This window comes from Mus caroli, unplaced genomic scaffold (genome assembly GCF_978045245.1).
Source record: "Mus caroli unplaced genomic scaffold, Mus_caroli_1 scaffold_4, whole genome shotgun sequence".
Lineage (NCBI taxonomy): Eukaryota > Metazoa > Chordata > Mammalia > Rodentia > Muridae > Mus > Mus caroli.
The window spans coordinates 109,644,127-109,667,535 of NW_028227259.1; the positions used below are offsets into that span (position 1 = coordinate 109,644,127).

General features: G+C 41.0%; 1 protein-coding gene across 3 annotated transcripts; it reads right to left on the reverse strand.

The window, feature by feature from the left end:
* Window positions 1–668: 668 nt before the first annotated feature.
* LOC110294282 (guanylate-binding protein 6-like) lies at window positions 669–22,830 on the reverse strand. 3 transcript variants are annotated; one of them, XM_085836956.1, is made up of 11 exons: window positions 22,737–22,830; window positions 19,873–20,080; window positions 18,042–18,169; window positions 10,554–10,663; window positions 10,172–10,368; window positions 7,696–7,941; window positions 6,655–6,935; window positions 5,804–6,010; window positions 4,759–4,861; window positions 4,237–4,430; window positions 669–3,329 (listed from the first exon to the last, which is right to left on the reverse strand). In XM_085836956.1, exons 2-11 carry the CDS (start codon window positions 20,054–20,056, stop codon window positions 3,120–3,122), a joined length of 1,860 nt encoding a protein of 619 aa, XP_085693082.1. In that variant the 5' UTR covers window positions 20,057–20,080; window positions 22,737–22,830; the 3' UTR covers window positions 669–3,119. The 3 variants fall into 3 exon arrangements, with proteins under 3 accessions (XP_085693082.1, XP_085693081.1, XP_085693083.1); XM_085836955.1 differs by lacking the exon at window positions 22,737–22,830 and adding an exon at window positions 22,007–22,089; XM_085836957.1 differs by lacking the exon at window positions 22,737–22,830 and adding an exon at window positions 21,725–21,745.
* Window positions 22,831–23,409: the final 579 nt, after the last annotated feature.

Consider the following 23,409-nt stretch of genomic DNA (forward strand, 5'->3'; position numbering starts at 1 on the left):
TGCATCCCTTGGTGGTTTTGCTTTCTGAAAATTATCTAAAACAAACCCTGGAAATTCTTCCTTCATTCCATGTGAACACTGGTAGCAGCCCCACGTTCTGCTTTCACAGCTCACAGTTCTTCACCTTTCCCCCTTGAAGTGTCTTAGTCATTGTAGATATTAATTCTACTTCTTCATGTTATCCCCAGTAAAGCCACTGTTCTTCTTTTCCTCATTGGTGATTTACATTTGACTTGTCCTATTTTTTCTCCCATAACTAATATTGCCATTTACATAGGCTTGAATGTCCATGTACTGACCAACCTAGCACACTGTTTCAGCTCTTGTAGTTTCACTCTTTCAAAACCATTTTTAGTCACCAGACTAAAATCTAAAATATTAACAAGGTCTGATGTTTAATTTTTCGTTAGTGAGGACCACATCTGACATTATACTTGGTCAATGTTTTTTTGTAGTTTTATTTTTTCTTTTTCTGAATGTTCCCATGTCTGCAACTCTCCTTCCCCATCCATGGATCTACTTTTGACAGGACATGTTTCTGGCCACCTCAACAAAGTCACTACCAAAATTAATGGCTGTGCCTGTCCCTTCAACCCAAAGTCAAGCAGCCTCTGAACAGAGAGTGAGGATGATTCTAGGAAGTCAGAAAGAAGACTCAGAGACAAGAATTAGAATTGGGAAGCCTGAAGGTGAATACCACATCAGCCTCGAGTTTATTTTATTAGCCTTCTTATATCTCTCAGTGCTGTGGGAAACAAAGTCACAAGGTAGCAGAAACAATGGGTGATGTACACACAGGACATCTGTTCCCATCCAGAGGCTTCCCTGTTCCTTATACCAAGATTCATAGAATGTTCATCCCCTTCCTTGAACCCCATGTGTATTTCCTCTTATTGTTCCATGAGTCAGCAAGCCAAGAAATCTGGCAGGCAGGCTTTCACTGAAGCAAACAAAATGGATCCCAATAAAACAACACCAAGATCTCTCCTTTACACAGTTCATTCTTTTGAACATGACATCTTATAAGACATGAAGAGAGAGGAAGTAAGCTTCTCCAAGATTCCAGAAATCATAGTAATGTCTACACTTTAATTTTGAAATAATAAATGTAAGTACTTTAAAAAACAGGTCATATTGTTCTAAAACAATATTTTCTGGATATGACGGGGCTATGACAGTAGCTATGGTTGTTGGCACAAGATACACAACGACCAAGCCAGTCAACATCCAGTATGGAGAGGCAGTGAGCTCATGAGACCCCACCCCTAGCTGAGGAACTACTAGCAGTTGATATCTGGTCACTAGGAGATGGAGAGTGTGTTTCCTATGGGGGTGTTGGTCATGATCAATTGTCCATGGTCTGGTAGATGGTGTCTAATGCCAGGGACATGAGGCCAGCATTAATTTATTCACAGTAAGAAGAAAGAGGAAGAGGTAGGGGAGGGGGAGACATGAAGGTGGGAGGGGAATATGACGGTGACTTAGTGGAGCTGGGGGTGGGTATACTCTAAATACATTATATTCATTAATGCACTAATAAGGGTCCTTGGGTCTCTTTATTCATACAGCCCATTATCAATGTTAACAGTGTATTCCTTTAAATCATACTTGTAAGTATGTATACGTGTAAGCTGGGGATATGTGATGGAAGCACCAGGGGCCCTTGGGTTTGAGACAAGGAAGTCAGATCCCTTGGAGTTAGATTTACAGGCAGTTGTTACCTGCCCCAGGAACCGAGCTACCCTGGATGAGCATTGTGCATTCTTGACCACTGAGCCAATTCTGAGCTGTCCACCTCCCATGTGCCCCATGGACTCTCTTATACTCTATACAATCATTTCTCTTTTAATACAGTTTCCCTGCTACTTTACAAATAAATAAATATGATATAAAAACAGCATGCATAAATTGTATTGACTGCCTGTGGAAATAATATTTTGATATATTGGTTTACATAAAATGCATTATTTAAATTATTTTTTAAAAAGCAAAGCCTCAAAGAAAACATCATTGATCTATAAATGTTATGTTTCCTGGTACTCAAGTCTTGGTCATGGGTTCCCTCTAGTGGCTTATGCCATTCCTAGAAGCAGATGTTTCATCCTGCAGTGGTGAGTTTTAAATTATTGTCACTATCACTAATGTAAATTTGCTTTCCCGGCACTCTTCATGAAATGTATAAGACTGAGAATGTCATGGAATGCATGCATCCGTTAAACTTTTGACTCCAACTTATTTTCCCAAGATGAAGCCAGTAGATTAGGCTTTTTATTAATCTTCCAGAGGACATTTTATTTTTGTTCTTGCATGTTGGCATGATAGTAGCATTTCTAATAATAATCGCACAGTTGTATGGTGTTTTGACTTTATTTTAAAGATATACTTTAGCTCAATTTAGATCATTATACAGATAGCTTGACTGACATTGTTTCTTGACTATATAGTACTCCAAGACCAAGTCATATTAAAATTCATTGCCAATCTAACAAGTGATGTTTAAGTAGATTCCGGGATTATCACAGTTATGATATCAATGACTTTTCCTCTTGCTGAGATGAAATACCCTCACAAAACCAACTTAAGAAAGGGTTTGTTGTGGTCCATGAATCATGATGATACATTCTATCAAGGTTGGAGAATGCATTCTGAGAGAAGTCGAGGCTGGCTTGTTGTATGGCATCCATAGTCAGGAAGCTACAAGTGGTAGGGCCATTTGTTTTCAACTTTCTCTGAGTCTTCAGTCCACAAGAACAGTGCTGCCCACCCATAGGATGGGTTCCCTACCATATTAACCTGAGACAATCCCGCACAACCTATCCTGGGCTAAATGGTCCTCATAAGAATACAGAAAACCTTGTCTCCTAGCTTATTCGATTTTCAGTTAAATTGGCCAGCAGTGATCGCATGTAATGACTAAATGCATAGTTTCCATAGGAATGGTTTCAAAATGTGTTCTCTAAAGGCAAGCATTGTCTGTGCAGACACGTAGGAGCTGTTCTATGTCTTCTGTGTGGGGCACAGATGCCCTCTAATCGGCACTTTTTATGTTTAATCTTCTCTGCAGAGTGAAAATGGAAAACAGGCAGCTTCAAATAACACAAACTGTATATCACAGTCTCTCATTTCCTCCTAAAGAATGAAATAAGGCCGCTTATACCCTTTTCAATCAGTGAATAGGAAAGAAATAAAGCAAGATCTCTTACAACACTGTCCACAAAAAAATCACTGTCTTGTTTCATATCCTTGGTTTTATGTATCAGTAGATAGAACTCTCTTCTCATTTCCTCAGCTTTCTCCGTATAGCCTTCCTCAAGGAGAGCCTTTTGTTCCTAAAACAGTGAACATGACAGAAAAATAACTATTGTCAAGTTCAAACATTGTATGGCTTACAATTTGAAAGAAAACCATAGCAAGTGATCTTTAGAGTATCTAAAAACTTTCCCTTACCATGAAGAAGATGCACCAAAGTGAGACCTACACATTATGAGGAAGGAGAGTTGAAATTTTACTAATCCTCATCTACTATGTTTGTTTCAGTTGCGATGATAGCAAAGTTGTGCAAATGTGCTTAGGCTCATGTCCACAAAAATGCCACTGGGCTGACTGAGGAGAGCTCAATCCATGGAGAGTGTGTGGCAAATTTATCGTGCAGACAAAGGCAACTCATTGGATGATGAAGAAGCTAATTACCATTTCACTTGCAGCTGGACAATGGGCATTGCTCCAATGTCCTGTACTTCTTCAAGGAGGCTGTCTTTCCTGGGCACAGCTTCAGAACCCGCAGAAACTATCAGGTCACTGTGCCTTTAAACTGGACATTTCCTTCAGTTTTATGCAGCATAGATCATCCTGGGGAGGTTGGAGTGGGATGGGAGGGGTTGTGGGGTGCAGTCAGGTGCCTGATGATCTGGACAACCAAGACAGATCAGTTTCTGGCATTATTATATTGCTTGGTTGGGAAGTTTGTTTAGTGAAACCTCATAAGATCATTTTTAAATATCTCAAGTCTGTAAGCCAAACCATTGCAGTCATAAAACCCTGAAAGGGGAACAGAAAACCTGATGTCCCCAGAGTCTACATTAAGAGCAAAATTCAAAGTCTACAGGAAACATAACACATAATGTGGAGAGACTATTAGCAATAATATATTATGACTGTGTTCTTCCCATGACCTGGCTGACAACTTTCTCCTACAGCCTGGGGTACTAGAACCAACAGGAGGATAAGGAGCCCCACCTTCTTTAGCTTCTCCAACATCATGTTATGGTCTTTGATGAGCTGCTCTCTCTCCTGCTCCAGCTTCCTTCTCAGTTGCTCTAGGTTTTCCTTGTAACTTTTCTCTTGAGCCTCCATATACTCCTGCTGCTCCTTCTGCTTCTGTCTTAGCAGCTCCTGCTCCTTCTCAGCTGCCTCCTTCTTGGCATGCTCCTCTGACCCAGGAAGATTCAGGAGAAATAAAAGTAATGATTCAAATAAAATGTCAACATTCCAGAACCCAGAGAGCAATTCAAATATGAAAAGGAGCATAGGAAACCAGACTCAACTCTGGTCCACACTTGGGGAGCATGTTTCGAAGGTAATGGAGAAGACTGTGCCCATGTGACTGACACACAGCCAGGACTGCCTGTGACTTCCAGGGTGAGCATCCACAGAAAGATAGAAAGCTAATGCTCTTGGCATGGGTTTACTATGGCTTCTATCAGAAAGCCATGGTAGGAGTCTGACCTCTGCTGAGAGCAAAGAGACATGTTGCTGTACCTGCAATGGCCTTCTGCCCAGCAATGAGGGCTGTGTCTGCCTGCAGGATGGAACTCTCAATGATGGCCTGTGACTGGAGAAAGCTCTGGAAGACATCAATTGCCTGTAGGACCAAGAGGGTGCAAAGAACCCTGATAAATCCTGAGAGAGTGAGGAACCATGAGACTCAACATAGTCCTCACTGTACCTCATTGTCAAATGCCACAGGGAAGCCTGCAGATGGCCCAAGCTCTTCAGTGGCCCTGGATATTTCCTGACCTGTGGCTCCCTCCAGTAACCTCAACTAGAGATGCCTGCATCTCCTCAGATACAGCATATCCATGTCATGTGCAGCTGTGCATGCTGCTATCTATGATGCCTTTAGATATTGTATTCTACTGTAAAATACTGCATGATTGAGTATAAGCCAAGTCCTTCTCTCTTGCTGGGTGTATTCATAAGCAAATCACTTTACCTTCCCAAGCCTTGTGGGAGAGATGTGTGAATGTGCACAGTAGTGGAGGCATTGCTCAGTGCATTTAAAAAACTAAAGAAAGGTCTAAAAGAAGTACTTAAAATGGTATCACTGGCAATAACAGTAATATTTTAGCTATATTATTACTGTCACTACTCCACAGGTAGACCATCCTGACAGAAATATAGAGTTATCACTCAGAATGCTTTATGAGAATATTTCTAACAATTCATACTAAAAAGGAGCCATTTTGCACCTACCATGGTCAAGGTAAAGCACTTGCCTTGCAAAGCAAAGCCCTGGCTTTGGTCAACAACACCAACATAAAGCTAAAGGTATCAGGCTATCTTCATGTTTTCTCATTCCTCTAAGCATGGAGTTCCCGTGCTACCTGCTCCTCATCTTCACTATGTTCATCTTCACCCCATTCACAGCCTCAGAATGTTCCCTGCTCCTTACCTTGACCCCATTCCTGGGCTCCCTGCTTTTAATCTTCATCCCATTGATGTGCTACCTGCACTTCACTTTCACCAAATTCCCATGCTCCCTGCTCCTCACCTTCATGCCATTCCCCTGCTCCCTGCTCCTCACCTTCACCCCTTTCCTGGGAACCTGCCAGTAGTCATGCTCAATCTTCTCCCTCATGTCCATGTAGCGCCTGTGTCCCCCAGGAACAGAAAATGTTGAGATATTGTCCATCAAATCCTTTGAAAGTCGATCCAGTTCTTCCTGGCAGTATTTATCAGATGCCTCTTCATTCTTCAACACGAAAAGCACTTTCTTCTCACTTATTAATTCCTACAATGGAAATGTACAGAGATCTGATACAATTGAAGGAACAAAAGGGATATAATTCCAAGAAACGTCATAGAAGAGCCAACCTATTCCCCATGAGAAAGCATTCCAGGGTAATAAGTCCTCACGGGACTCAAAAAGATGGGGAAGCCCACACTAAATGCATTGGCATTCCTGGTCTTCAAGACCTTCTACAGAGAGATGGGGTACATCCTACCATCTCTGGTTCCTTGTAGTTGTCCAATCCTGGAATTCTATCTTCAAGAACAAAATGATATAACAAGGAGCAATAGAAGAACAGTGGGCTCTACAGAGACTCCAGTGAGAAACAGTGTCTTAGGAACACAAGAATATAGCAGCTTCAAGGATGCACTATAGATGTCCTAGGCAGGATCACAGTCCACAAACATTAGCTGGGTAAAGGATTTAGGATACTATATACTCATTATTCTATCTGTTAGACATTACTAGACTAAAAATACTGGAAATTTGGGGAGTAGACATGCAATCGTTCATCACTATACTCTTCATGATGCTCTGAAGCACATATCTTTGAATAATAAATGCACCTATGGCCAATGAAGGCTCATCAACACTACAATCTTGAAATGGTAGTGCCATGACAGTTAATGCCATCAACAGATTACCACCAGCTTCTTCAAGAATTGCTGATTTTCATCCTTGAAGGAATTCTCCATGAAGACAGCCATGGCTTCCTTCTCACAGGCTGCATGGACATCCAGCAGCTCCTGGAGCGTGTCTGTGGGAAGCCTCAGTCGCTGGGCCATCTGCTCACTGTAGTGGTCAGCTGCCTTCTGCACAGCTACTGAGTTCTCACGCAGGGCCAGAGTTGTCACAGCATCATCCAGACAAGGCACTGCTCCACTGTTGATGGCATCCACATAGGTTGTCACCAGAATCCCCAGTCCTTTGTTAATCAGGAGATTTAAAGGATAAATAAGAGGTATAAGTGAATGGGATGCAAGAATTTAAGACTATATTTTAAATCTCTCACAACTAGACATGCACACCCACAGACACACATGTACACAAGCACACACACAACCTCCTTCAGCAAGCTATCAGTTTTTTTGTCCTATTCTCACTTCATTTCTTTGGTTTTCTAGTTCAGATTGTTAAAAAAATTAATATGCATCCTCACCTAATAAATTCAACTGTCTATGAAAATATAATTTTGCATTTAATACTTTGAATGAATACAAATGCATGAACTAACAAGGAAAGGTATGTAACATTATTTCTGGAGCTAATTCTAAAAAATATGGGTTTGTTTTACAGACTAGTATTTATATTGGTAGTATTTAAATATACATATTATATTTCACATAGTCGTTCTAAAATGCAACATACAAGACATTCCCTGTAAAAATAGAAGGTATCAGCTTTAGTGGTTTAAACACAAATTCTATAATATATTAAGTACCTTTTCACTGGTGATTTTATTATCAGTTGAGAATTTTATACAGGTATGTTGCAGCTGTAAATACTAGTGATATGGTCTCCATTTTTAAAGAAAGGTTTCTAATCTACAGTTATAAAATATATACACTTTAGAATTGGGATGCATGCATACTACCATTGTATATAGAATTAAAAACTTGCATGATAATAAGTTCAGCATATACTACTCTATAAAGAAGTTTGATTTGTAAACAAAAAAACCTCACCATTCCCGGTGACCTTAATTCCCTCTTTGAGGGTCTTAATCTTGGCATAAGTGAAGATGTAAGAAACAAAAGCCTTTGTTCTTTCCTGAAACTTAGGATCCAGTTGATCATCTGAGATAGTCTCAAGTTGTTGTAGGAGTTCTATGTCATGAGTTGGCCATTCAAAGACAAAACACTTCCGATTAGGAAAGAAACGTCTGATGTATTCCCTGGCCAAATTGGATGCTTGGATTCTGGAATTGTTACCTAGTGTTGGAAAAAACACAAAAGAACAGGAGTTGTCTAAGCACAGAGAACAGATGAAGGAGGCCCTGGTCTATGTGAAATGTTCTGCACTTACAAACTCTTTACCATATCCTGCAACATTTCTTTGCATGGCAAAGGTATAACAAGTTTGTACTTGGTAGAAGTCTGATGAAATATTTAAGGAGTTATTTGACTTCAGTGGAGAAGCCTATGGCTGAAATCCATAGACCTGAACATGGCGTCAAGCATACTGTAGCTGTGGTGTCCTGTTGACTGAACAACAGGAGGATCAAGGTGATTTCTACCCTAATCACTGCTTGTAGAAAAAGATTTGTGGGACCAAAAAAAAAAAAAACCCAACAAATAAAGGGTAATCAAGTATTAAAAATAGCAACATTGGTAAATCTAAGATCAATTCCATAATTAACGATGAAGAACTACTTTAAAGTTAAACAGAACTCATTTTTGTAAAAGTCAAATATACACTCATAGAAAGTAATAGTGAGGAAGAAAGGAGGAGCTATGGACACACGTAGGATACATAAGTCTAGAGAGCTAAGGAGAAACATTAATATAGAACTTGATGAAACTGTGTATGTATGTGTTGTGTATGTGTGTGATGTGTATGTATGCATGTCTGCTTGAGTGTGGGTGCATGTAGAAAGAGTCATTCTCCACCTTATTAGTGAAGGGTCTCTCAGGTGAAGTGCAACTCTCTAATACAGCCAGTTTGGCTACCCATCATGCTCCAGAGTTTTCCTGTGTCCTCGGCCTCTGCACTGGATTGAAGATAGACTATCATGTCCACCCAGCATTGAAGTAATTCTGGAGATCTCACCTCCAGTCCTCACACTTGAGTGACAGCACTTTAAGCATGGATTCACCGCCTGGCTCATATATTTGGGATTTTTTTCCTGAATCAATTTTAGTAGTCAACAGAAAGTTAGCAACGTGAGGTGACAGATGTCTCATCTCCTCTACTGAGTAACCATTGCCATAGTACCTATATGTGTTCTATAGTATCCAGTTACAAAGCTCAAGTTCAACAAGGAAGTGTTTTCTGAAAATTGTATACAGTGTTGTTAACCTTTTTCATCAAAAAATTTATGATGATCTGCAGGAGTTTGAGGCTAGTATGATCTACATAGGGTATTCCAAGGTAGCAGAGTCTACAGTGTAAGATCTTGTCTTCCAAAAAGAAAACCAAAAACAAAAGTACAAAAGTACAAAACAAAAGGAAAGAAAGAGAGGGAGGGAGGGAGGGAGGGAGGGAGGGAGGGAGGGAGGGAGGGAGGGAAAGAGGGAGGGAGGGAGAAAGCTAGTCATATATCATTAATCCCAATACATAGGAGGCAGAGGCATATATGCTGTGATCTTCAGGTCAGCCCACCTGGTCTACATAGAAATTACTGACCAGCTAAGGCTACACAGAGACATACTGTTTACAATTAAACAGCAGTTGCAGATCATATGTAAATTATAAGACCATGCCTACTTAGGAAATGCTGCTAGATGAATAAATGCACTGATTTCCCAGGCTGGTCTCTACCAACTATATGTCCAATGTTTAGAGAAAGCAGACAGAAAATGAGAGCAGTGAGCATTCCAGAATTGGTGTGACTCACAACGCTCCATCAGCTTCACACTCATGCTGACAATGCCCATGCAAATAGTTTCCAAACCATGAATGTAACTGATCTTGACACTGTAGCATGAATTAAAATGGGAAGCTATAACAGTCAAATAGACTCAGGAAAAAACCATACTGACTATGGAAGAGGCATAGCCTGAGAAGACACATCTGTCACAGCTGCTTGTACAGAAAACGTAATCAAGGCAGCATTAAATACCGATGTTCCTGCATGACGAGAATGATGTATGTCTCTGGGAAGCCAATGGTTTCTTAAAGAAAAGCAGACACAAAGACAATACAAACACCTGGACTTCGAGATGCATTCATTGATTCTAGATGCTAAAGTACAAACTGTAAAGAATGTCACCTTGAATAACTTTGCTGTGCTATGGGCTCTACTCTTCCCAAATGAAATTAAACACCATTTCCCAAAAGTTATCAGCCAAAGACCTATCAGCACTTCTGCAGACCTCCATCCCATTGGGAACAGGAAGGATTCTACTGAGCATGGGAGACATTCAGCAGATGACACCCTGCCCCCACCCTTCCAATCCCAACCCTCCCTCCACAGCCTGCCCACCCCAGCCCTCCCTGTACCTGGGATCAGCTTCAGGGCATTCTCCAGGTACCCATCACTTGTGATGTCTTCCCCATTTAACTTCAGCTTCAGTGTGAAATCCCGAACAGTCCAGACAAAATCTGGAAAGAAACTCACAAACTCTGTGGAATTCTTTATTCCATCAGGATTTGGAGAAGACTTTGCTCTGATCAGTTCAGTGAGTTTTGTGACATAACTGGCACTTGGCTAAGGAAAAGGGACTTCATGCACACACTCTCATGATTCTCTTATTAAAATAAATCATCTTAAACACTCTGCTCTGCCCCATCAAAAGCCACATAGTGACAGGGAAGGGCAGTGACTCCATATTCATTCCAGAGCACTCCATGAAACATGGTGGCTCAGATCCCAGAAGGATACTGCAGCTTCTCCAGGACATCATGGTTGATGGTGCTCATGCTGTTGTAGACGAAGGTACTGCTCAGAAGCACGCTGAGGGCAAAGATCCACAAGTCGTTCATAGGATCACCCTGGAAGATATGTGAAGGAATAGGGCTGAGCAGAGCACTCCTCAGAAGGGACTTGGGCTAGTTCTGTGGCCTTGTTGTTCTAGGTACTCTGTGGGGCCAGAATAGGAGGTGCACAAGCCCTTTACCTGATTAAAGAAAGGATGTAAGGTCAGCCTGAGAAACTTAGTAGAATCTATATCACCCTACACAGAGCAAAAACTTCAAGTAGAGCAAGGATCTCAATGTATGATCAGGTACTCTGAATTTCATAGGCAAGGGGAGGGGAAAATAAACTGGAAGTCATTTGCACAGGAAGACTTCCTTAACAGGACACAGATCACACAGAATCTAAGAAAAACAATAAATAAATAATGCTTTGTGAAGAGGAAAAGGTCTTTAACAATTATAGGTCTGATAGATGGTTAGTATCCAAAATATATACAGAAAAAAAAAAAAACCCGACAGCATGCACTTCTTGGCATCCACAAAAGTGTCTGTGTTGGGTGATTGTATATATGGGATAGATCCCCAGGCGGGGCAACTACTGGATGGCCTTTTTTTTTCAGTCTCTGCTTCACACTTTGTCTCCATATTTGCTCATGTTAGTATTTTCTTCCCCCTTGTAAGCCTGACATAGCTGTCTCCTGATAGGCTCTGCCAGAGAGCGACAAATACTGAGGTGGATGCTCACAGTCATCCATAGGACTGACAACACTGACAATGGAGGAGTTAGAGAAAGGAATGAAGGAACTGAAGGGGTTACCAATCCCATAGGAAGAACTATAATATCAACGAACCAGACTCCCCAGATCTCCCAGGAACTAAAACACCAACCAAAGAGTACACATGGAGGGACCCATGGCTCTAGCCACATATGTACCAGAGGATGGCCTTGTAGGAAATCAATGAAAGAAGAGGCCCTTGGTCCTGTGAAGGCACTACACCCTAGAATAGGAGAATGGAAGGGTGAGGAAGGAGGAATGGGTGGGTGGGGAAGGTAGCACCTTCACAGAAGAATGGGAAAAGGAGGGGGTTTCTGGGGTGGGGGGGACTGGGAAAGGTGATAACATTTAAAATGTGTATAAAGAAAATATCCAATATAAAAACTGAATATCAAGAAAATAAATGGCCCAATTTAAAATTTTGGATAGAACTAAACATAGGCAAGTTCTCAAATGATGGGATACATAAAAGGTGAGCCACTCTTGTGTACACCTGGGACAGAGTCAGTAGAGGTGAGGTGCATGCTGTTCCCTGAGCTCCACTGTCAGGTCAAAGTCTCTGCCTGCCTCCCTGAGGAGTCCTATCAGCAGCAGGAATATCCAGCAGACACCAGGAACAACCAGATGGCTAAAGGACAGCATAACAACACAACCAGAAAGAGCCAGGGCAATATGGCACCACCAGGGCCTAGCTATCTTACCACAGCAAGCGCTGGATATCCTAACACAGCCAAAGCACAAAAAGATGACTGTAAACCCAATCTTGTAAGTATAATATAGGCTTTTAAAGAGGAAATGAATACATACCTTAAAGAAATACAGGGAAATACAATCAAACAGAAAATGAATAACACTGTTCAAGACATGGAAATAGAGCAACAAAGGAAACACAAACTGAGGGAATCCTGGAAATGGAAAACCTAGGGAAGAGTCAGGACAGATGCAAGCATCAACAACAGAGTACAAGAGATGGAAGGAAATCTCAGGAAGAAAGATACAACAGAAAAAAATTGATACATCAATGGGCCAGATGGTTTTTATGGAGAATTCTACCAAAGTTTCAAAGATGAGCTAATAACAACACTCCTCAAACTATTCCATAAAATGAAAACAGAAGGACCATTGCCAGACTCATTTTATAAGATCACCATCACCTTGATACCTAAAACAAACAAAGACTCAATAAAATAAGAATTTCAGACTAATTTCCCCTAGTATCATTAATGCAAAAATAATCAATAAAACACGTGAAAACCTAAGCCAAGAACACATCAAAATGTCTTCCACCATGATCAAGTAGGCTTCATCCCAGAGATGTGGGATATTTCAACATACAAAAACCCGTCAATGTAATATATCATATAAACAATATGAAAGAAAACACATATTATTACATCATTAGATGCTGGAAATAGCCTTTGACAAAACCAAACATCATCTCATTGATAAAAGTCTTAGAGATATCAGGGATACAAGGCTTATATATAAACACAATAAAGACAATATACAGCAAGCCAATAGACAACATCAAATTAAATGAAGACAAACTTAAAGCAATTCCACTAAAATTAGGAACAAGACAAGACTGTCCACTCTCTCCATATCTATTCAATATAGTACCTGGAGTTCTACATACAAGAAAATTAAAGGAGATCAATGGGATACAAATTGAAAAAGAAGATGCCAAAACACCATTATTTGTAGATGAAATGATAGTGTATATGAGTTTCCCTAAAAATTCAACTAGGGAACATATACAGCTGATAAGCACTTTCAATGAAGTGGGTGGGAACAAGGTTAACTTCAATAAATCAGTAGCCCTCCTATATACAAATGACAGACTGAGAAATAAAACAGGAAAACAATATCTTTCACAATAGTCTTACGTAATATAAAATATCTTGCTGTAACTCTAACCAAGCAAGTGAAAGACCTGTATGACAAAAATGTTAAGTCTTTGAAGAAAGAAATTGAAGAAGGTATCAGAAGATAGAAAGACCTTCAGTGCTCATGGATTGGTAGGGTTAACGAAGTGAAAATGGCAATCTTACCAAAAGCAATCTACAGATTGAGTCCACTTTACATCAAAATTCCAACACAGTTCTTTCCAAACCTTTAAAGAGCAATTCTCAAATTCATATGGAAAAGCAAAAACCCAAGATAGTGAAAAAGTTGTCTACAATAAAAGAACTTGTGGAGGTATCACCATTCCTGATTTCAAGCTGTACTACAGAGCAATAAAAAAAAAAAAAAACCATTGTATTGCCATAAAAACAGATTGATCAGTAGAATAGAATCAAAGACCCAGGAATAAATCCCCATACATACAGACACATGGATTTTTACAAGGAAACCAAAAGCATACAATGGTCAAAAGGAAAGCATCTTCAACAAATGGTGCATTTGAAGAATGCAAAAAGTGTATAAAATTTAAGTCCAAAAGGATCAAAGACCTCAACATAAAACTAGATACACTAAATCTAATAGAAGTAGGGAATATCCTTGAACAAATTGGTTCAGGAGATAATTTCCTAAACAGAACAAGGACAGCTCAGGCACTAAGGCCAACAATCAATAAATGTTACCTCGTGAAACTCAAAAGATTCTGTAAGGCAAAGGACACCATCAATAGGACAAAATGGCAACCTACAGAATGAGAAAAGATCTTCACCAGCCCTACATCTGACAGAGGGATAATATTCAAAATATATAAAGAATTCAAGAAATTAAACATGAAAGAAAAAACAAATAACCTAATTTTAAAAATGGGGTATAGACTTAAACAGACAATTTTCAACAGAGGAATAAAGAAATGTTCAATGTCCTTAGTCATCAATAAATGTAAATCAAAATGACTCTGAGATTCTATCTTATACCAGTCAGAATGGCTAAGATCAAAAGCTCAAGGGACAGTACATGCTGGTGTGGACGTGGAGCAAGGGGAACACTCTTCCATTGCTGGTGGGAGTATAAAAATGCACAACCACATCATAAATCAATATGGTGGTTGCTCAGAAAACTGGGTATAGTTCTACCTCAAGACTCAGCTATACCCCTCATAGGCATATAACCAAAAGATGCTCCAATATACCATAAGGACCTTTGCTCAACTATGTTCATGGCAGATTTATTCAGAATAGTCAGAGACTGAAACCACCTAAATATACCTGAAAGAAAGAATGGATAAAGGAAATGTGGTTGGTTGACATGATTGAATACTATTCAGCTATTAACAACAAGGGTATCATGAGATTGCAGTCAAATGAATGGAAATAGAAAATGCTGATGTCAATGGAGTCATCTGACAAACCACATGAACACTGGTCACAGTCAGACAGGGATAATTTATTGAGCATATGGCCCAGGATTTATCAACCAGGACTGTGATCCAGATTTGGAAACTAAACCATGTCCCCGGTTAGAGTCCTACAGGACTTATTAAGCCCAAGACCTATGAACATCTGTGTGCATGTTATTCCACAAATCAGGATTTAAGAACAGGGTAATTTCCTTAAGATAGATCATTGGAGCCTGATGCAAAATGGAGGACTTCTTTAACTATCAGGGATTCCCCTTCTCTGACCTTATCTGGGGATCCCTACTCCCCACAGCCTCGACCTGAGGAAGGTTGAGCAGTCTTTGGCAGACCTACAGAATTCCTCCCCCACCCCATCAGAACCCACCCAGTAAGTACCTGGGATTCCTGAACTGCCTCTCCATGCAAATGCAGTAATCAAAGAAATTTAAACCCTAGCCAATGATTTTCATTTGCGCTGAAACTCATTCTCATTCTCCAAGGTCCATATATACCCTCTGGTTCACCCTGAATAAAGTGTATGCTTTCAAGCCCATCCCCAACTTGAATAATGATATGTGTGCAAGCTAAAATTAACAGAAAGCCTGAAACACTGAGAAGTAAAATTGGGTTTCTAGTCATTAATCTGGATAACAGCATTGTTAGCTATGACACAAAAAGTATAAGAAACAAAATCAAAATTAGACAAGTAGGACAGAACCTGACTAAAAAGTTTCTCTCCAGAAAACAAAATGACCAACCAAAAATACAAAACAGAACAGGAGAGCATTCTTTGCAAACCACATGTCTTCAGGGGACATTCAAAACATATAAAGCTAGCGTGCAATTCAATTACAACACCAATCCAATAACCCCAGTAAATATGAGAAAGACTTGAATGTATGTTTTTGAAATGAAAGCACACAAGTGGTTGATGAGTTTACAAACAGACAGTGAACAACATCAACCCTCAGGGGAATGAAGTCAAACTGAGAAGGGCATCATCACCATCTTAGGGCCGCTGCCACTAAAAAAAACAACAGATAACAAGTTTTGATGAAGGGAGTTTAAAAACACACCCTGTGTGCTGTTGGACAGAACACCAATTGGTATACACACTCTGGGGTGCGTTAGAACGTTTCCTAAAATAATAAAAGTAAAAATGGGTATGATCCAGAGATCCCATTTCTATGCATAACTAATGGCTAATCTTCATTGTTGACTTGATGGAATTTTAATTCAAATCTCTGGGCATTTCTATGAGGGGTTGTCTAGATGACATAGCATGGGGAGACCCATCCTAAAGAAGAGTGGTCTGATTCCATTGGCTGGGTCTCAACCTGAAGAGAAAGGAGGAAGAGAACTGAACACAGCTTTTTTTCCTCGGCTTCACAATTGTAGAGGAGATGTGACCAACTGCCTCATGATCCTGATGACTGCCTTGATGGGCTCTTGTAGAATCTCTTAGTAAGCATCACCGGTCAATAAAAAAAAAAAAAAAAAGCCTACAGCCAATGAGCTGAGGCAGGAAATAGGAGGTGGGGCATCTGGCAGTGAGAGAGAGAATTCTGGGGAATAGTCAAGGAATGTGCCTGGAAATCTGAGGAGGAGATGTACGTTAACCAGCTACTTAGTTCAACTCAAGTTAGAATACGGGGAGATACATCCTGGGATAATGAGGAGAGGGATGGAGACAAGCAGAGGTAAGACCAGCCATGTAGGTGAACACAGGATAGAATAATTGGGATAATAAGTTAAGCAAGTTTGAGAACAAACTGCAGCTTGTGACCCAAGCATTTATTAAATAATTAGTCTCACACTTGTTATTTCTGGGAATTAAGTGGCCAGGAGAAAAAAACTTGGATTGTTTTATATAGGCTATATCTCTAGGAACACAACAGAAACCCTTTTTCCTGTAGATTGTTTTGTTGCTGTTGTTGTTATTATTGTTGTTGTTATTATTGTGATTGTTATTGTGGTTATTGTTGTTGTTTATGGTGGTGTTGGTAGTTCTTTTTCAGCTCTCAAAGACTAAACAACAAACCAAAGACTACATATGGAGGGTCACATGGCTCCAGCTGCATATGTAGCAGAGGATGGCCTTATCTGACATTAATGGAAAGAGAGGCCCTTGGTCATATGAAGGCTCGATGATGCCCCAGTGTAAGGTAATGCCAGGGTGGTAAGGTGGGAGTGTGTGGGTAGGTGGGAGAGCATCCTCATAGACGCAGGGGGAGGGGGAGAAGATAGGAGGTTTCTAGAGGGGAAAGCAGGAAGGGGGATATCACTTGAAATGTAAATAAATAAAATAACCAATAAAACATTTTAATTAAATAAAAAAGAATTTCCAGTATGCCCTCCCTTTGGACTGTTGATAAGTTTTACTATTTTTTTTTTAATGTAAACCTGAGGGTTCTTCAGATGACTCAGTGGTAAGAATACTTGCTGTTCTTCCAAAGGACTGGAGTTTGGTTCCCAACATCCACATCAGGCAGCTTCTAATTTCTGTAACTGCAGCTGTGGCCTCTGACCCCCAGGGATGCCTGTATTCACATGCATGACCACAAGTAGAAACATACACTACACATAAGAAAAATATATCTTTCAAAAATGTAAACAGAGCTCCTTAACCGCATCCCCAAAACACACCCTTGGAATCTCAGAAGACAGGGCAGAAGCCATTCTTCACCCACACAGATGGGCAGATGCCACCCACCTTCTCAGCAAAGCATCCTTACACCTCACTGCTCCTAGTAGAAGTGGTACTGTGCTGCCTGGGTCACCTTTCAAAACAGAAGACCTTGTTCCTCTAGCTTTGAGTACAGGTGGGTAACTGCACTCACACACCAGCACTCTGAATGACAAAGGCTTCCAGGGAAGACTTCCAGGAATAGAAAGGCAACAGGAATGGAGACCCAGCATCCTTGACCCAGCACAGACTAGGTCAGAAGTTCCAGCCATAGCTCTTCCTCTGGAGACTGACAGCTCAGAGGCTGGGCCATGGTAGCTCTTGCCTCTCCCTACTGATTCTTTCCAGTTCCTGGACTATATTGGAGTACACAGATTGGTTTATCAGTGAAACTAGAAGGGTTCTTGGAAATGAGAACCTTTAGTTTGTTCATTAAAATCTAAGTACTATGCCTGAAACACAAGAATTTTAACTGTTGAATAAACTTCTATCACACTGAATCAAATCATTTGCCCAAATGGCAAAAAATAAAAGCATATTTTGCCTGTCAGAATATGCCTAACCAACCTTCTCTGAGACTGAAGACTAAAAATAGCACTCTTTATATCACTGGTTGCAGTTCAGTCAGAATTCACACATACATCATAGTTAGATAACAAGGGCATAGAAGGGCCAGCCCTAGCCTCATCCTACCTTTTCCACATCCCCCAGGCCCTCGGTGTCCAGGAGGACCAGGGTGTGCTCTGGCTTGGTGGGGTGTGGCATGCACCACATCCAGATGCCCTTGGTCTGAGACTGCACGGTGGAGCCCAGAGGGAAGCCTGCAGGGAAGAGAGGAGAAGGAAAGTCAGGATGTGAGTGTCCTGCACAGGCAGCCTTGTGTGCTAAAACCTCAGTGCCAAGCTGCCAGCATTATTGTGAGGGATTCTGAAGGTTTTAGGACTTGAAGCCCAGTGGAGGATGTAGGTAACTAGAGAAGGGGTTTTGAAGGTTATAACTCAGTCTCCAGTCCCTTCCTCAGTTTCTGCCTGCCTCTTCTGTGAAGCCAGTCCCAAGATCAATGAACCAAGAACAATGGAGTAAAATCTAAGTCAAGATAAGTGCCTCCTCATTAAGGTTACTTCTTGAGTGTTTTGGTCACAGCCTCAAAAATGTATAAAGAGGGAGCTATGCCTGTGAAGATTGGATATAGCAGCAGAATGGAGGGAGTGTTGTACCTCAGCACTTGAAATGGTGCCCCGTCTCCCCTCAAGAAGGTCTTCCTTTATAGTTCATTCATTTCAAGTTATAAGGAACATTTATCAGGAGAACAAAGCCACACAAGGGCTCCAGATGGGAACTAAGAGGCACCCACAAGGCAGAAAACATAGAGTGCTCAGGAAACTGCACAGTCTTTGGAGCAGGCATGGTTGTACACACCTGCAATCCCAATAGGTAGGAGACACACACGGGAGGGTTGCCGGTATTTTGAGAGCCACTAGGACCCCATGGCTAGAGCCAAGCCAACCAACAAAACTTTTCAAAAAAGAAAGGAAAGAAGGAAGGAAGGAAGGAAGGAAGGAAGGAAGGAAGGAAGGAAGGGAGGGAGGGAGGGAGGGAGGGAGGGAGGGAGGGAGGGAGGGAGGGAGGGAGGGAGGGAGGAAAAAAAGAAAATAAACAACAAAAACAAACAAAAATGAAGGAAACAAACAGACAACAACAATAACAAAAAAACAAAAAAACAAAAACAAAAAAAAACCTAAAGGTGTTTTTGCAAATGGTGGGGAAATGGCATGGACTCCAACAGAGAGATACAAAAAAAATAGAAAAAGGAAATAGTTATCATAGTTTTTGCATTCAAAATGATTAAAGACAAAAGTGTGTGGCTATAAAAGGATATCAAGTTCTTTTTAAAGTGTTTTCAAGACATATATTTCTAAATAAATAATTTTTGAGATTTACTTATTTCATTTTATGAACATTAGAATTTTACCTACATGTATATAAGTTCACACTGCTCATGCCTGGTGCCCATTGAAGCCAAAAAACAAAAAACAAAAAAACAAAAAAAGAACATCGGTTCCTCTCAGGTTGAAGTATAAGTCACCATGTGTTTGTGAGAACCCAAACTTTGCCAACATAAGCAACCAGTGTTCTTATCCACTGGACCAACTCTCCATCTCTCCCTATCAGAGATTTTTAAAGTCGTTAAGTATTCAAAGACTTTCTATCCTGACGGAAATATCTTATTGAGAAAGGATAACCTGCTGTAGGAGACAGGGAACTGAGGCGCAGGATCCCATTGTTCTGGGCATCAGAAAAGGCCTCATCTTGAGCACTCAGAAGGGAGATTTTCTTTAATAGATGGAAGGGAAGAGCACAGGAGAGATTATTGGGGAGCAGTAATGAAGGGATTCAATTTAGCATGAGAGGGTAGCTTTGCTAAAAAGGAGTTCTGCTGTCCATTGTTATAATTGGGAATAAGAATTAAGGAAATGTGACAGAGACAGTCAAACCTTTGGCTGATACACAGCGTGCCACTCACCATGATTCTGTCCCGCCAGACGGTTCAGCAAATAGGACTTCCCTGTACGGTACAATCCAACAATAGCCACGACTACCACTGGCTGAGAAATCTTGTCCAGAATCTCTATGGCTTCCTGATTCACCAACAGCTGTTCATTGTGATTTTTCACAAGACAAATGGGAGCCATTTGTGGTTGAGTCATAGCAACCTGCCAACGTTGATGAATCTATAATAGGAGAAAGAGTGTAAGGTCATTCTCTGCTTCACTGACACCCAATAGCTCAGTGGCTAGGACCAATCCCTAGGTGACCTTTGCAGGTTTCCTGTTGGCAGTGCCTAGCCTCATCTGGCAGCCTGAATGTTCACATCTGCAGTACAGAGGCCCTGCTTCTCTTCATTATTCTTCAAAACTCCAAAGAAGCTTTGATAACACATGGGCTGCTCTCATCTATAAAGTTTTAGTTCAGTGTAATAAAACTCAAACCATAGTGATCTCCATCAAGGTCAACCCAGCAAACAACCAGCAAAATGGCAGACTAGTAGCCTCTCAGCCTTTGGTATCTCCATGAATAGATTTTTATATGGCTGAAACTATGTACAAACTGTGAACAAATCCCATGAGTTACACAAACACTGAGATATACAATTGAATAAAGGGTGGGAATTACATGCATCCTTGTTTGACTTTTTACTGCCTCCACCCCACCTGACACAGGTTCTGTCTGCAGGAAGCAACAAAGAGCTTAATTGCAACAGGCTATCCTGATCTCAGTTTTACCTAACTTGTGTTTCAAGTAGGAATTATTTCTGGAACAAAAAAACAAAATCTCAACATGAGCAAATAAATAGAAAAAGCAAACTTTATAAAATTAAGGACTTTTCTGCACCAAAGGATTCTCTAAACAATGTAAAAAGGCAACCCAAGAATGGGTGAAGACGACCTGTAAATCACATGTGTGATAAAGGGTTATTATCTTAAACAAAGTAGCAATACAATTCATAACAGACAACTCAGTTCTAAACTGAGAAAATCGCTGGGTTGTTATTTCTGCCGAGAAGGCTTACAAACTTCCCTGAGCACACAAGATAGTTTTCGTAGTTGCTAATCACCTTGTAAAAGAAAATATAAAATTAAAATATTATTATTTGAAAAAGATGGAGTGTACAAACTGGGAAGTACCAGGGTGAAAGGTGAAGTGTTTCTGTTCCCAGAACAGAATGTCAACCAGGCTTTATTTATCAGGGAAACATTGGATGCAAAATGAAGAAACTTTTCATTACACAATTTCTGTTTCGCCAGGCTGAGAGACATGGTGTAAAGGCTATAGTCACATGATCAAGTGTGATTTGGCTTCTTAAACCTTACTGAGGCTGAGGCTTGATTTAAGCTAACATATATATTATTAGAAATTGCTTGCTTAGTTTTGTGTATGTTTTCAATTTAGGGACGAATGAGGTTATTTTAAGAGCTACTTGGTTTTGTTGCTCAATAATTCTTCAGACCCAGTGTTCATTATAACAGGGCTTTGAAAAACATTGAGGAAATGCCAATCAAACCACAAAGCATCACTTCATACACACAAGGACAGCTACCACACAAGGGCAGCTACCTACCACACAAGGACAGCTACCACACAAGGACAGCTACCACACAAGGACAGCTACCACACAAGGACAGCTACCACACAAGGGCAGCTACCACACAAGGGCAGCTACCACACAAGGGCAGCTACCACACAAGGGCAGCTACCACACAAGGGCAGCTACCACACAAGAACAGCTACCACACAAAGCAAAAACAAATCCATGTAACCCGGAATTTAAACAACTCAGGTATCAGTCTTCTGCAGCTAAGAACACAGAATATTACCTCATGGGAAACAGTCCTGGTTTCTCAGAAAATGACTAGTTACATTTGGTCTAACAGCTCTTCTTTGATTTCAACACAAACAAACTAGAAAACAAGGACTCAGATGGACCTTTGAGCTGTGTTGTTCATCACAGCTGTGTTCACAGTACCCACAATGCGGAAACAGCACAGTCTCCCACCAACAGATCACCAATAGATGCATACATTAACACAGTCTGATAGCACACACAATAGAATATTTTTCAGCCAGAGAAGGGAATAAAATTAACTACTGTACACTACCTTGTAGACCTTCATAGACTTAAAGCCAGCCACAGACCCCTGCAGGTCAGACAACACATAGCCTGCCTGCCCTGCTCTGCCCTCTAGTCCCAGATGAGCCTCAGGACATTATGCCAAGGACAAAGAATGTGTCAGTCCCCAGAAGTCACTTGATTCCACAAGACAGTCTCTCTGCAGCTTAGTCCCTTCAATGAGATAAGAAGAGCACCCCAAACAAATTGCACAGAGCCCATGGGATCTCTATATCTCACAAAAAAAAAAAGAAAGAAAGAAAACCTAAACATCAAGACAGAACTGGACTATTTTCTTACACTTAATACAAAGTCAGTGAGGTAGGAACTAAGTTATTTCCTGATAGAGGTTTGCCAAGCTCTTGTGCTGAATTTTCTTCACAGGGTTCCTCCACAGAAAGACTTTCCTCTGCCTACAGTTGCCTGTGAACCAGGGAAGGAGCTCTTGCTGTGGTCCCAGCTGAGGCAGGACCAGGGCTCTTCCCACAGCTTCTCCAACAGAGCAGGGCAGCCAGGAGTGTCAGGCTGCCACTTTGTATCTGTCTTTTTTCAGAGGAAAGAATCTGACCTTCCTAGACCTAAAGCCAGCCACAGCCCCCTGCAGAGCAGAGAGCTCAGAACCTGCCTCCCTTCCCCTTCCCTCAGTTGCCACTTTGACTTGGAAATCAAGCTGAGGTCCTGACTAAGTTGCTCCTTAAAGAAAGGAAAAGTAAATGTACCTGGTCCCACAGCACAGGTCCAAGTGCAGTTCTCAGCTGCTGCTGCCTCCTAGGGATCACCTCTGCTCTCCTCCCTCCTGCTCTCTTTGCTCCTCTTTTATGTGAGCTGAACACACACACAAACACACACACACACAGAGACACACACACACATACACACACTGGAAAAAAATCACATGCTGTAGGAAAAAACAAAACTGAAAGTAAAGTAGAATAAGGCCATGTTAACTTAACCAAGGGTGAGGGGTGGGGGGGAGGTCAGAGGTTCCTGGCTATCAGAAAAGTCAGTGAGATACTCTGTTACAGCCAAGGGACAGCAGGCCTCTACTGTGAAATGTGTTTACCTTCTCTTTCCTTGGAACCCATCTACAGTGTCCTCCAGCCTTCTTGGCACAGATAAAACACAGTAAACCCAGGCCCCTATCAGTGGAAATGACACAATCCATGAGTATAACAAATTCCCAATGCTTCCTTAGAGAAGAGCTTTAGTGTTTAAAACATGTGTTTTCTAAAATAGGAACTGTCAAAGTTGGCATTTCTTCTGGGCTGCCCCACAGTTACTTGGCAACAGCCAGGTGGGCCTGACTCACTATAAAAGGGGCTGCTTGCCGACTCCCACCCCCTTTCTCTTGCTCAATAGTCCTCTCTTCCTTTTTTTTTATTAGATATTTTC

Excerpts from the sequence above, each read along its gene's own strand:
- LOC110294282 (XM_085836955.1), bottom strand. Across the intron at positions 7,942-10,171 it reads TGCCCTGAAGCTGATCCCAG|GTAACAATTCCAGAATCCAA; the intron begins GTACAGGGAGGG and ends TTCCAACACTAG. Across the intron at positions 6,011-6,654 it reads AATTCTTGAAGAAGCTGGTG|GAATTAATAAGTGAGAAGAA; the intron begins GTAATCTGTTGA and ends TTTCCATTGTAG.